The sequence below is a fragment of the Rhagoletis pomonella genome, unplaced genomic scaffold (assembly GCF_013731165.1).
Source record: "Rhagoletis pomonella isolate Grant_MI unplaced genomic scaffold, Rhpom_1.0 Rhpom_scaffold_00008, whole genome shotgun sequence".
Classification (NCBI taxonomy): Eukaryota; Metazoa; Arthropoda; class Insecta; order Diptera; family Tephritidae; genus Rhagoletis; species Rhagoletis pomonella.
The window spans coordinates 12,308,477-12,324,366 of NW_023458562.1; the positions used below are offsets into that span (position 1 = coordinate 12,308,477).

The 15,890-nt window shown below is 32.7% G+C and overlaps 1 protein-coding gene across 5 annotated transcripts in view; it reads left to right on the forward strand.

Moving 5' to 3' along the window:
• The first annotated feature begins 394 nt into the window (after window positions 1–394).
• The window catches only part of LOC118744202 (mitochondrial proton/calcium exchanger protein), a 30,196-nt gene continuing 14,700 nt past the window's right edge, over window positions 395–15,890 (forward strand). Inside the window, exons 1-3 of one of the 5 annotated variants that reach the window (XM_036477046.1) lie at window positions 424–498; window positions 581–652; window positions 1,285–1,641. In XM_036477046.1, the coding sequence (XP_036332939.1) occupies window positions 1,560–1,641 (82 nt within the window). In that variant the 5' untranslated portion in view covers window positions 424–498; window positions 581–652; window positions 1,285–1,559. Of the gene's footprint in view, window positions 653–1,284; window positions 1,642–15,890 lie in introns of all 5 variants that reach the window. The other 4 variants (XM_036477044.1, XM_036477045.1, XM_036477047.1 and 1 more) reach the window with 4 other exon arrangements.

The window sequence follows — 15,890 nt, forward strand, 5'->3', positions numbered from 1 at the left end:
CATGGGTTGTACCAATCGTACAAAAACAACATTTACCGTTGGTATGAACTCCTTGTGTCATCACCATCTTTTTTATCTATTCATATTCGTGTGTATATGTATACCATGCATACCAGGATTTCATAGAATTCTGAAAGGTTTCACAATTTTTTTAAGAATTTTCTTTAAGAAATCGTACAGAAATTTCTTTACTAGTTCTTATCAACCGCCTCATATGTTTTTCTTTACAGATTTCTAAAAGAATCGTAACAAATTTCCGACACTCTTAAAGATTTCGGGAGCATTTGTTTGCAGGGTATATATATACGTATATGTGTATGTATACGCAGATATGTAAATATAGCAAAACAGACGATAATTTGACACAAGCGTGCTCATAAGAAGAAGCATAGCTTCTATCGCTATCACCTGTAATTGATGCGCCTTGGAATCTTGCAATGAGTGAGTTCCGTGCGTATTTTTTCGATTTTATCATCAGTCTAAAAACGAATCAGTTCAGTAAGAACCGAAAATAATCACACAAAAATTGAAAACGTTCCAAGGTTTGCATTGTAAAATAAATATAATTGTTTTTACATAGAAAACGTGGCGGAAATACTGTGAATTTAAACAAAAAGGCTACGCAATAAACGCGGTCGTGAAATTATAAAAAGTGTGTACATACATGGTTGTGCAAAACGCCAGTAGAATAAAATCATAGTCATCTGAAGATTGAAAGGAAAATGTGTTCGCGATTTTGCTCAATGCTTTTGCTGCTTCTTTTATTTGGATGATTAATTTATTTAACTTATGGAATACCATTAGTTTCATATACATTTGTTGCTGTTTTCTAAAGGGCTAGCTGTGTGACCTGGCTAATCAAACGAAAAATTTGCTGTAGTTGTGTAATGCGGCCACTGCCAATTGACCACGTTACCCCGCTTCAGCGCTCTTTATGTAGCAGAGAAAATCTGCTGGTGAAGCATAACCCCTAAAATCACACAAATAGCTACTAATACATCATAGTACAAGTATTCGTATCATGCTAATACATTAAAAAATATACAATTTTCAGTCAGGGATAGCAAGAAAAAAACTTCACACGTTTGCTTTTAAGTACGGAAAAAGTAAAACCCATAATAGTAAAATAACGAAAGAAAATACATATGTACATAACAATAGATGAAACTAGAAAGCAATAAAAAATATGCCGTCATCAAACAGGGAAAATTTCCACGATTTGAAATTCAAGCGTAATATGGATTCTTTTTGCTCTAATGTTTAGTTTTTTTATTTACCTTTCAGTTGTAAAAATTCGATTTTGATTAAAAATCCAAAAAATATAAAAGCGGAGTCAATCTTTACAAACCGAATTATAGACTAGTGATTATATTCTTATATGAAATAACAATATTTCAAAACCAAATCAAAGGAAAACGCTAAGATAAACAAGAATCCTAGAAAAAATAATAACAAGGCTGGGTGGTAAACAAAATCGATAGTATACAGTGACTGGCAGCGACCAAAAACGGGGTGCAGGAAGGAAAATTTAAGTTCAACGATAATTAACAACTACAATAATGAACGCATTCATACGTCATCAGCCACAAATCCTGCGCATCGAAAAGTGGCTGACATTCCCAAAAGATGGAGCCAGAAAATGTAAGTAGATTAATGTATTTAAAATTTAAACCCATTAATTGAAGTTTAATGCTAAATTTGCACAGTGCACAGTAGATACGCTCCTTTGTGAATAGTAAATATATATGCGCATATGTAAATTATGTATATTTGGTATGTATGTTTGTAAACACTCCCTTGAAACGCTGCAACTGCAAACAAGTTGTAAGCGCGTATTATTTGAGTGTTTTGGTTTTTATGTGTGAAACTTTCCATTCTGTGTTCCTTTTCATTTGGTCTTCTTTTCGTTTTTCTTGTCTCTTCATTCCACTCTGCATCATTTTCGCATACGCATCGCACCGGCGTTGTTGTTGCGGGCGTCTGAAAGAATCAGCTGATCGTCGGGCTGCGTGCAAAGTTCCCAAAATGATTATCTGAAAAAGTAAATACAGTGATGTGCAAAAGAAAAGCATTATAATAGCAACACTACCATCATAGAACTAAACAATTTGATGCCGCGACCGAAGCTGGCAAAGGTTGGGGCGTACACGAATATTCAAATAATCGTCTACATACAGTTAAGGCAATTGGGAATGGGTACAATATTCTACAGCTATAGTGCTAAAACTACATATCTCTCCAACCTTTTAACTACCAGCAATCCCGAAACTTCCGCTTTGGATACTTTTTTCTTCGGAACTAATGAGATCAGATTAGAAATCAGCGTCGAATCACCATAAGGTTCTGGAAGTCACATTCAAAAGATTTTACCCTTAAACTACAATCGGAACAACAACATCGGGCTTGTTGCCCAGTTGCCGCCAATCAAAATCGAAGAATTGGAGCTACTCGCGGCATTCGTTTACGGTAGCGCCACTCCATTCAGGATGGTGGAGCAGTCTTAACACAGGTCAAGTTTCACACTTACAATTATTTTTACTGAATAAACTAAGTACATACTAAGCATTAGATGAGGATTATAGGCATGAGACACTTAACAGTAGAAATCTTGTTTTATTTGATGAATTTTGATTTGTGTCGTTATTACCGAAGACCCTCATATGTATATGTATGTACATTAGACTGCATCACCAAAAAAAGTTTCGGTTTTTCCGCCGGGATTACAAAATGTATTATATTTTAAGACGTCCACCGAAATATTTCGTAAAAATATTAAGATTTAAGTGAGCTGGACCAAATTGAAAATACCTCCAAAAATGAAATTTTTATGAATAAAAATAGTTTCTTAAGGAACTTTTTGCAAGAAGTCCCCTCAGATGACAAATTAGATTAATCTTAAAAAATCTGCATAAAAATATTTGAAAATCTTTTCAGCGGAATCGGAGCGGATTTTTGATGCTGTTTTTTTACTTTTTCAAAGATTATTTACAAAAAACTTGAACAACTGGGCCAAAAAATGTTCTGATTTAGACTTATGGGATCTCAGTAGAAAGGTATTTTCACACTGTTTTTATTTCTGGCCAAAAAACGTCATTCGTGTCCCATCTTTTTTCTTCGAGTACCAACACATCTTAATTCCACTTTGAATGACGTTCGTTCCTCCTACCTTTCTCTCGATCAAGTTTTTCTTATACCAATCTTTGGAAAAATTAAAAAAAAAAACAGCATCACAAATCTCATCATTACGATTTCGTTAAATTTTTTTTTAATTTTTTATTTTTATGCAAATATTTTAAGCTTAAACCGTTTTGTCATTTGAGGGGATTTTTTTAAAAAAAGATCTTTAAGAAACTATTTTAATTCATAAAAAACTCCATTTTTGGAGGTATTTTCAAATCGGTCCAGCTAACTTAAATCTTAATATTTTTTCGAAATATTTTGGTGGACGTCTTAAAATATAATAGATTTTATAATTCCGGTGGAAAAATAGTACCGATTTTTTTTTGTATGGGGAGTGATGCAGTATAATGTACGTACATATATGCATCCCATTATTTTTACCTGAAAAAAAGGAAAAGCTCAGCACGGTCAACAATTTCCCGAGATATAGGAATAAAGAAAAGTTCAATAAAGGGATATGATTGTTAAAAAAAAATCCTGATATTAATACATTTTATTCGTTCAAGGAACTTACACTCGTATAATAAACTACATATCCTAAACTAATCAAATTAACTATCAGCAAGATCACATGTTCTTATGTTTGCAGACTTCATCATCTTCAGCGTTGGTATAATTTTTGGCAAAATATTTGTCCTTTGCAGCAGATGGACGAAGTAGTTCTGGGCTTGTTTTTAAAATGTCTTAGAACCATACTCGCGAATATTTCCTCCCATACAAGTATCTTAAGTTGCTTTATCGGCTGAGTCCACGAATTTATATATGTAAGGCAGAGTCTAAAAATGAGTTGTTACTTTTATCCCAACTGAGAAAAAATAAAATTGCATAAGTACAACAAGATCTATTCGATTTTTGAAAGCGTTTCTGAGAATAATTTGAGTTAATAAATAAGTAAAAAAAAAATTTATTGAAATTAATTGTGCGAAAAGACCCCAGAATCTTGATGCTGGATTTTGAAAAAAAAAAAAAATCTTCAATTCTTTCACCTTTCGCCACTGAAACAAAATACATTTCAGCGAGAGCAAGGAATCTTCTGAAGTTGGACGTCGTCTTCATCGCAAAATGCTTCCGTCCTTACAGTGTACAAATAATAATGATAGTATAACTTAGAATCCAGCTCCCAAGAAAAATCACAATAAATATTTTTCTTAATTTTTATACCTTTCATGAGCATGAAATGGTATTATAACTTTGGTCCGATGTTTGTAAGTACCAGAATAAGAAGAGATAGACCCATTAAAATGTATACTTAAAATATCAGAACGACGAGCTGAGTCGATTTAGCCATGTCCGTCTGTCCGTCTGTCTGTCTGTCTGTCCGTCTGTTTGTATGCAATTTAGTCTCTCAGTTTTCGATATATCCGGATCAAATTTGGTAGGTGGGTGTATTTTTATAATGTATTAATCATTTGTTGGAACCGGAAGAATCGGACCACTATAACATATAGCTCCCATACAACTGATTGTTCAGATATGAGATTTTTCGTTATAACTTCTCCATTTATGCAGCTAGGAACATGAAATTTTGCAATACTTCCACCCATTATCAACAGAAAACATAGTAAAAATATCAAAGATCGGGTCACTATAACCTATAGCTCTCATACAACTGATTGTTCAGATATACGATTTTTCGTTATAACTCCTCCATTTAATTAGCTAGACACATGAAATTTTGCACTGTTGTCACTTATTATCAAAATAATACTTTCAATGAAAATGGCGAAGATCGGGTCGCTACAACCTATATCCACCATACAACTGATTGTTCAGATATGAGATTTTTTGCCATAACTTCTTCATTTATGCAGCTAGGAACATCAAAATTCGCACCGTTTTCACTCATTATTAACAGAATACTTACAGTGAAAATAACAAAGATCGGGCAATTTTACATATAGCTCCCATACATCTGATTGTTCAGATATGAGATTTTTTGTTATAACTACTCCATCTATGCAGCTAGAAACATGAAATTTCGCACTATTTTCACTCATTATCAACAGAAAGTTTACAGTAAAATTAACAAAGATCGGGTCACTATAACCTGTTTATTGCCCCCATACAACTGATTGTTCAGATATGGGGTTTTACTGTAAATCTCCTTTATTTGACAGCTAAAACCGATAAATTTCGTAAGCTATTTTTTAAATAATTATAAAAAGTCTACTGAGAAAATTGTCAAAATCTATGCTGTATAATCTTAATCTCTTGTACCGCTGATTGTTCAGATACCAGTTTTTGCGATATATGTATCTCATTTATGTAGGAAGCTACATTAGCCCATTAATTTGTGTTACCGGTTTACGTACCGATCACACAGCAGTGGAAATCACTTAGATTGGTGCTATATAAGGTAAATCTTCCATACCTCTGATTGTTTAGATATGATTTTTTATATATGTATCTCCTCTATCTATGCCTGCTGTGAATATATAAATTTATTCAAATGCACTAATATGTTAAAGTAAAATTTTCAGCTGCTCATGAAAGGTATGAAGCCTTCGGCATAGCCGAAGACAGCGCTGCTCTTACTTGTTGTTGCCTGAAAAAGTACCTTGCTTATGTAAACATGTGCATACTTCGGTTGTACTCATATTTGCCTTAATATTTGCTTAATCTACTTTGTATTCATTTATTTTATGGAGGAAATCTTTTTCGTACCCATTTGGCGGTGGCAAATTTTCAGTGAGCATTACGTGACCTATTGACAATATACAATATGTATGTATGCATATGAATACATTTAATGAGTTTGTTTTAGCCCTTCTTTGCTCTTTATATTCTTCGGCTTAAGGTACGACCTTAAAAGCATTATTTTTTGTAGAGGTGCGTGATTAAAATTGTATACTGACGAAACTTTGGTGAGACGAGCTAAGAACTAATAATAACAGTCGCACCAGTCTACACACATATCGTCACCTGAATTGCAAAAAGACGTAACATCGTACATGAAATGGAAAAAGTCGTGACTAATATTTATTAATTTTTTTTTCATAAAATGATGTGAGGAGTTGTAATACGATGAAATCCATAATACAGATCAAAATGTGAATTTTGAATTTTTTACTAAGTAGTTACTACTTTTTGCTTTTAAATGATGGTGTTTGTTACGTCTTATTGCATTTCAGGTGACGATATACACTAAGCGACAAATGAAAGTGTACACCTTGTTCTAATATAATATTCACAATTATTTGTCGGCCGCTGTGGTGTAGTGGTAAGCAGTGCGCGCTTCCACTCCACAATGCCTGGGTTCAAACCCTGGTCAAAGCAACATCGCAAAAATATAGAAAAAAGGTTTTTTCTTAACAGCGGTCGTCCCTCGGCAGGCAATGGCAAACCTCCGAGTGTATTTCTGCCATGAAAAACAGCTTCTCATAAAAATACAATCGCCGTTCGGAGTCGGCGTAAAACTGTAGGTCCCTCCGCTTTGTGTGACAACATCAAGGCGCACGCCACAAATCGGAGGAGAAGCTCGGCCAAACACTAACATATGTGTAAGCGCCAATCTATTATTATTATTAATTATTTGAATGAACACTTTTTTTCATTAGTTATTTATAAAACTATTGTTAATTCTATAATATAAACCATATATATCAAAGCTTCGCACTTCATATAAAGTTCACAAAAATTAAAAAAAAAAACTTTTATGAAAATTTTCAAATTTGTATTCAGATTTTCTAGAAAATTTACGAGTATGCAGTTTTGTGCAAGTATCAAGTCGCTACAGATTACAGTTGATTTTTTAGAATTTTTTTGTCGCATTTGCTTCCGAGTAAACACTATTTATTTTTATATGGCAGAAAACCGCAACACTCCACTTTTGTAGTAGTCGAGAGTTCTAGGTTTAATTTAAGCCTGGGTGGAAGGTTCCATCACCTTTTGTTTCTTTTCTAGGGCACCAAAATTAGCAGCGCCCTGTGTGTCTAATAGATAAATTTTAAGAAATTTTACCTGGGATCGTAACTGTATGCCTTTTGTCAAACAAGTCGATGATGTTTTTGATAAAAGAGTTAAAATTTGACCTTAATTTTCTGTCAAAAATAAATAACTGCTAAAATTTTTTTTCGAACAAAAATAAAAATTAACCTTTAACTTTCGATCAACAATAAAAATTAATAACTGATTTCTTACTTTTCCAATCCAAAATAACAAATAAAATTGGACTTATATTTTTTCCAAAAAAATAACGGTTAGAATTTGAGTTTTTTCGATCAAATATAATAGTTTACTATCGATCTTCATATTATTATATTGCATGGTTAATTTAAAATAAACTGTTTTTATAACCAAAACTTTACAAAAACCATAACATTTTAAATGTCAGAATCCAAAACAGTATATGCAGAATATCTCGTAATTTACACCAAACCAATTTCGGTTCGCTGATTCCGTATTTACCCTTTGGGTGTTTCGATAGGCTTTGGTTTGCGAAATATTTCCATAGTTTTTAACGTACAAATTTTGGGCTCCCCCATTTTGCGTAATAATTGCAGTGTTGCCAGAGAAAAAATTCGTATGGAGCTAAAACGGTCGAAAAAATTAGCTAAAATGAAGAGCTACATATTTTTGTTAAGGTTGAGCATTTATTCACGTAAGGTTGTTTTTACATTTTCGGCAATTTTAATAAAAACAACGAATTTTATAAGTTTAAGTGCTGAAAAAAATCTTTGAAAACCAAAATAATATATTTCGAATTAGTTGCTATGCCAATTATAACAGTGAACTAAAAATACTTTGCAAACTGTTAAAGTTTGTGATTTCAGATATTTGAATTAAATAATTTTTTCGAAAAAACTTTTCTGGAAAGTAAAATGGCTCTCCTCAAAGATAAAATTAGTAAGATAAAACAAAATCCGCGCTATCAGAAAAAGGATTTTCTTCTAATTAGTTTTTGAATTTTTTAACCTAGATCCAAGAGTTTATGGTGGATACACTGCATCTCGAAATTTTCCATTTTATCAACGCTTAAGTTTTGGCTTATATATATTAAATACAACTAAAACTTTCTGGAGCTAAAAATGCGCTACATAAATTTGAAAAGAGTTAAAAAAGAACTAGGAGCTAAAACCCGATTTTCGGAGCTAAATAGCAAAATAAAGAGCTAAATCTAGCTCCAGAAGCACCAAAATGGCAACACTGAATAATTGGTAGACATGGATTATCCAAACGGCATTTTATCCTTTAAGTGGTCAAATACTGCAGAGAAAAAACTAGTGCCTTCTTATTAACGCTTTGGCAAATCTGATATTCCACCAAAAAACCGGTGATATTATAGTTTTTTTTTTTTAACTCAATCAATCGCAAAAAACTATAATTTTTCACAAACAATTTTGTACTGGAATAATTTTTATGTATTCCATACAATTTTTAACGTCCTTGTTCGCAGGAGGTTTTTAAGTCTGCACAATATTAAACTGTTTTTTCGAAGCTACATATAGGCAAATAAAAAAATAAAAAAAGTCATAACCCTAAAAATGTCCCAGGCGCTCTCAGCGTTGCGAAACGAGCCACTTTTCGACTAGCAAAGAAGCAGACAGAATATGGGAAAACAAATTCACCAAATATAATTTTTGTAGATATTTGGACAGCCTATCCGATGGTGTTGTTCGTTTTCAAAAACTTTCCCATTTTCACGGTGAAAATTCGAAAAGAAAATTTATTTGTAATTTTTCTCAATGATGGTAATTTTTAATTTTGTTTTAAGTCTTCTCAATCGAATGACGAGGATTTTTTTTACATGGAATTCATTAATAAAAAATGTTTTTGTTTTTATTTTTCGCAATTATAAAGCGTTTTGAACGGCTGAGCGCGCCTGGGACATTTGATGTAAAACTCCCCATATGTCACTACCTACATACATATGTATGTATGCATATAAATAAATGCATATACATACTTATAAACATGTTTAACGTTCAAAGTTCATTTCACTATATTGTTTTCCTGTCGTTTAATACTTGCTGGGGGTTGTTGTTTTATAACACGCCTGCTTGCAGCTTGTCTTTTATAAGCGTTTCAGCGACCTTTCCCTTTGTATATTCAGTTGCCTTTGCATTAGCTTTTCTCTTACACTCGATTCTCTAAAAATTCTCACCTTGAGTCGGTTCAAGAACGCATTTTTATATACACACATGTACGCATTGACTTTTTGCCAACAAAATGTCAAGAAGCAGGCAAAAAATAAAAATTAAATAAATATACATACATATGTACATGCATACATATACAGTGGTCGAAATAATTATAGTCGCACCACATTTTGACAAGCTTTAACATACTATTTTTGTTGTTATTTAATTTGAGTTATTTTTTTTTAATAAAAATGTAGTTCATTCTTTAACAAAGCCCGTGTAAATCCAAGTTTCAAGCTTTGTGCAATATTTAAAAAAAAAAAAAATCAACAAACTTTAGTAAAAATTTCTAACTTTTTTAATTAGATTTCCTAGAAAGATTCCGAGTATGCAGTTTTGTAGCCCATTGAATTCTAGTAGAACAAAGTACAAGTTTCAAATGGCTCAAAATAACGTTGTTTCGTAACCGTAATTTTTAGCCATTTGAAAATTGTAGTTTATTCTGCTAGAATTCAATGGGCTACAAAGCTGCTTACTCCGAATATTTCTAGGAAATCTAAATAAAAAAGTTCGAAATTTTTACTAAAGTTTGTTGATGTTTTTAAATATTGCACAAAGTTTAAAAGTTTGGATTTACACGGGTTTTTTTAAAGAATGAACTATATTTTTATAAAAAAAAAATAACCACAATTAAATAACAACAAAAATAATATGTTAAAACTTGTCAAAATGTGAGGCGGCTATAATTATTTCGACCACTGTATATATGGTGACCATCCGTTCTGTATTATACGGGACAGTCCTCTCTTTTCGTTAATTGTCCTGGTAATTTATTTATTGTTTACGGGTCCTCCAAATGTTCTCTATTTATTTCTATTAATGTCCGGTATTGGTCCCGTATTCAATGTGCGGTACTTTTACGCCTTAAACAGCACATAAAATCAAATGCCTACATATGAACCAGTTTTAAGTGATGGTGGTGCATATATGATCGTAATTTTCCCCATAAGCAGATATTCTATTTAAATCCGAATGGTTGTGATTCGAGTCGAGGAACACATACACTGGTGCTATTTCCTGTCCAATCTGCTTTGGCTTGGAGGCAATTTTCTGAAGAGACAATATACTTATTGAGCGAAACTACACAAAAAAAACTATTTCCAAGGGATTGTATCTTCAATATGAGAAACTCCCAACAAAGAAGGGAAGTGGATGACTTCAAGGGTCCGCTCTCCTATTCGGTTCGTTTCAGATCCTGTTCACTGCATTGTACTTGGCTGAAATCCGAGTGAGAAAAAAGTGCATTTAATAGATAGCACTCGTGTTTCTAAAGTACATAGCCTTCACTGCCTAGGGTCATTTCTAAAAATTCGGGGCAAAAATCTTGAGCGCAAAGTACGAAGCTATCTAAAAATATCCTAATTTTTTATTATTTTACTACAGAATATTAATGTATGAGTGCTAATAATAATAAGGATGCTGTTTCAGACTAATAAATCTAAGTTTTCCACAAGGATGTTGTTTCAGACTAATAAATCTATGTTTTCCACAAGGTTTTGTGGAAAAAATTAGAAAAATTATTTTTTGTCCCGTATTTCACTCCCACAAATGTGGTCACCGTACATACATATACACAATGTACATATTTACACACATAATGGTATACACTCTAAAAAATTTTTGTTTAAATTTGCGCATATTAAGATAGGTAACCAGTTTCCTCTCTTAATGAATGCAAATTTAAACACTGCTTGCTTACTTTTACTCATCATATGTGTGGCGTAGAACAAATTTCAAATTTGTTTTTTGAGTTTTAAACATTTATTGTTCACATTTTCACAGTTTACACATAAAATGTTTATAATTTCCTCTAAAAAATGTTCGTTTAAATTTACGCATATAAAGAGAGGTAACCAGTTTCCTCTCCTAGTGTGTGCAAAATTAAACAATGTCTGTTTACTTTTACATATCAAATTTGTCACGTAGCGCACACAAGGGGTGGGTTTTGGGGCTAAATTTATTATGATATAAGAAATTTTGAAAGAAAAAATTTTCTTTTCCATTTCTTGTGCGTCATTTTGTAAGAATTTGTCATTTTTTCTTGAGAGCTCTTTAAAGTTTAACTGCGAATGAAAACATTGTCCTAAAAATATGCAATGCATACTCACTTACTGTTGCTTTTTACACTTTACAGCCTATAAAAGTTTACCACTAATATGTACTTAATAAGCATTCGAAGATTTAATTTGCTAACTTCGAATTCGTTCCACCAAAATGAGCTACGTGATAAAAATACAATTTCAGTTAAATTTTCGTTATTCGAATTATTAAAAAATGAGAAACCAGAAATCGACGAAAATTAATGAAAAGTGTAAAAATTTCGTGAAATTATTTAATTTATTTATATTAAAATTCTTTTGTAAAAATTTGTATTACTTTTGAAAGTTGAGTGCATCTTTAACCGTTAATTTTTTCATGATTTAATGATCGGATCTAAACCAAATTACGAGACGACCCTTAAGGTACCATCTTTCCGGTAAAAAAAATAATTATTGGAATCGGTTCACGCGGTGCAAAGTTATGCGGTGGAATAAATAAAAGAAGTAAAAATACTCCGAAGAATTGATAACCTGCCCTTTTTTGAAGCCGGTTGAAAATGTCTGAGTTCTTTGTAAATTTTATGTAAATAAAATGCAATTTATGAAACTTTAAAAAGTTTATTTATTTATTTCATACTGTACATAAAACTTGCATAAATGTATTTTAAAGAGCGAATTTTCAGTATTTTCTGACGATATATATTTAGAAGTATAAATCCTTACCCCCAAAAATATATTCCTGCGTGCGCCCCTGGCACTTAGTATTTATTATTTGTAAAAAATATATTTTTACTTTCAAAATGTTTGTAATTTTAAACATTTCATGTGTATATTTTAAACAACTCATGCTCAAAATCAAATCTTGAACATCTTGTGCGTATACTTGAACAGATTCTGGTTGAAAAATAAACACTTTTCAGTAGTAGTTTTACATGCACTTTTTAGAGTGTATATACAAATTTGTACATACCCAGTAGAACTTGGGAGCATCGTACGATTGCTCGGTGAGTACTCCCTTGGGAGTATACGAATACTCTCCATTGCTCCCTATGCTTCTGTGTATAAGCATGTAATTTTGTATACTCCCTTTAACATTGGATGTCCTAGGAGGGGGAGTAATCCCTTTTACCTTCTAAACGAGCAATCGGGGAGCACACACAGAATTATCATCCCACTAACCTCCTAATGGAGCAATACGGGAGTACTCCCATAGTTACCTCCCAGAAACCTCCCAAAAAGACAACAAGGGAGTGCACATAGAAAACATCCCATATTCCTCCCGAACGAGCAATAAAGGAGTGCTCCCATTAGAGGCATCCCGAAAGCCTCCCGTAGGAGTAATAAGAGAGCAATGATAACGAACATTTAACATTAGCCAAATAGATTTTGCTATTTATTAAATTTTTTTATTTAACTTTTTAATCACGTGCATTTGTGCAATATTACAAGATCTTAACAGATATAAGTACGAGATCAGATAAAACATAAATGATACGTCTTACATAATTGCGTAATTTTAGAATTATAGTGCAGAGAAATCATATGAAAGTAAAACATAATAATAACAAAACGGTAAGATAAGATTTGAATTATATGCACCTATATGCACATATAAGTATGTACTCGTATATGATTTCCTGGGTGTCAAGGATGCTTGCCCGTTCAGGAATCCACCAAGCGGGGAAGTTGTGAAGGTGGCTTTGCTTATCTGACAACTTTGTTACCCATGCGATGTTTAAACCCGGGGGTCACACTTAAATGCTGACACTAATTTGCGCAATCTGAAAAGTATTTAACGGTATATTTATAAGGAATACAATACTTAATATATGATACATTTTTCCGAAAACACAAAATTTCTTTTGAACGAGGTGCGTATTGCTCTCCTATCAATCAAAAAGAATACTCTTGGATTTCTCGCTTAGGAGACATCACTTTTTGCTCCTAAACGAGTAATAACGGAGTACAAAACCGACAAATCTCGTTTATTGCTCCCAAATCATGCCTCAGGGAGCATTCTTTAATTGATCGCTTAGGAGATCTCTCATTACGCTCCTAAGCGAGCAATACAGGAGGACAAAACTGGCAATTCTCGTTTATTGGTCCCAAATCATGCCTCAGGGAGTATTATTTCGTCGCTCGCTTAGGAGATCTCCTATTTGATTCCTAAACGAGTAACAAAGGAGTACAAAACCGACAAATCTCCCTTATTGCTCAGAAATCAGGTTAAGGGGAGTACTCTTTTATTCCTCACATAGGGAGATCTCCCTTCAAGTTCTAGTGGGTACATATTGCATATGCGTACTAGGGTGGTCCAAAAAAAAGTCAGGTCGGAAGGATTATTTACACCGAAAAAAATATGCTCTTTTGAAGTAAAAAAATATTTTATATGTGCAAAAATATTTTTTTCGTAGAAATGGTATTGAATTCATGAAAATCAATATTTTTACTTCGGGAAACTGTGTGTCTTTTCAGCAGACTTCAATAGTATCAAATTTTTTATACCAACGATTTTTTGGGTGACCTATGAAAAATACCTTTGCTTTTGAAAAAAAAATATATAGAAGTTACTTAATCATGAAATTCAAAATGGGTGAAATTTCACCCGAACGTCAAATGAGGGTTAACCGAATTTAATTTCCTTTAATTAAATAAAAATAATTATATTTTTGCATGTTAATCAATTTTTTTACACTTAATCTACAAATTCTGAGTAGGTGAAATTTCTTTTGAACTTCGGATGCGGATCAAACCAATATAATTCTTCTTCTCAATATAAATTATTTAGATTTGTCATAAAAAAGCAGTTATCAAAATATGACTCTCGGTTTTTGCTTGGGCCTTTTTTTTGTAGTAACTTTAAAGGCGTTTAAATATAAGTAATTCTCCTTTCAAAACCCGCGATTACATTGGGCAAAACAAAGCTGGTATATTAGCCACCACATATGTATGTATGTATGCATATTTGAGAATTCACACCTACAAACAATAGTCAAATATGGATATTTCACGCAACCACGTTCATTGACATTCACGAGAAATCGCGCTGTGTGTTTTTATGTTATGGGGGCAAAGCTAGGTAATTGGGGCAATAGCGACGTGTTTTGCTCTGCAGCTGGTTAGGTAGACTGCATGACGCCAATAGATAATACCTATTAAAAATATAAAAACAAATACATAAATACTAGGTTTGCAGTATTCTAATGTGAATGCGTGTGTGCAGAAATTTGCATAGTCATTTTATTAAAATATCTGTATATACATACATATTTAAATGTGGCAGAAATTATGTTCAATGGCTAGTTATGTTTTGTGTTTTTGTTTGTTTGTGTATTTTTTTAATTAAGCTTTTGTTTTGACTTTTTATCTATTACGGAATTAACCGTAGTCAATGGGCTGCAGCCAATGTCCATGCAGTATGAAGGGAAGCAGTCATCATCAAGTAATAATAAAGCGAATATGTTAGCAGGTTTTTTTTCAAATTTTGTGAATGAGTATCCTTTGAGTGGTCAGCCCACGTACAATAACACTTCTGCTCCTCCATTTCCGCACCACTGCTGTTTATATTCAATTTATCGTTAAAGATACATCAGTTTCTGGATGAATGTAAAATCACCTCTGTGTCCCCTATTTTAAAAGCAGGCAACAAAAGTAACATCTCCAAGGATCGTCCTATTTCTAAGCTTCCATAATGTCCATAATGTCAAATGACCTCGAACCTGATGTGATGGAGGCTAACAGACCTCGCGGGTTCTCATTCAGGATGTCGAATAACATACGTATATAGAGTTTTGGTTCAATAAGCAGAAACTTTTTTGTTTTGTGAACCTGTTATTAGTAATAAACTTTCTTTTGCCATTAAGCAATTAATATCCCCTTGTAAACATGGGCTTTTAGCTGGACGCTCATTGTCACTGACTAAACTGTTTTTAACCGACTTCAAAAAAAGGAGGAGGTTGTCAATTCGTCGGAATATTATTTTAATGGTTGTTACCGCATAACTTTTAGCCACGTTAACCGATTTCTATAATTCTTTTTTTTTTTACAGGAAAGGTGGTATCTCAGAGGTGGTCATCTTTCACATTTGTTGAACAGTTAAATAGTCATTTTTCGAAAGTCTAGTCGTATCGAAAAGTATGTACATGGCATTGCCTAAAAGTTTTATTCGACTAGTGTATTAAAATGGGAAAACTTGGCAGCACTGGAGAGTTTTCGACAATTTTCGTCATCTACTTATTTCAGCTATGGATGCCTGTGGCAAAAATAAATCGATATAATTCTTTGATTCAATATACCGAAATGTACATCGATATTTTTCGATATATCGAAGAGCATACATCGATGCATCGATTTACATAGGACTTTTCAGATATTATTCAACAGCAAAATATGTTATTAACTAAGTGTACAAAATTTCAAATTAATTCTGTAATAGAGCTAATTATGTTTCTAACGGAATTTTTTGTATAATTGAAAAACTGAAATGTCTCTTTGCTGTGCTAGAGATGTCATTTAAAAAAAAAAAATCGAT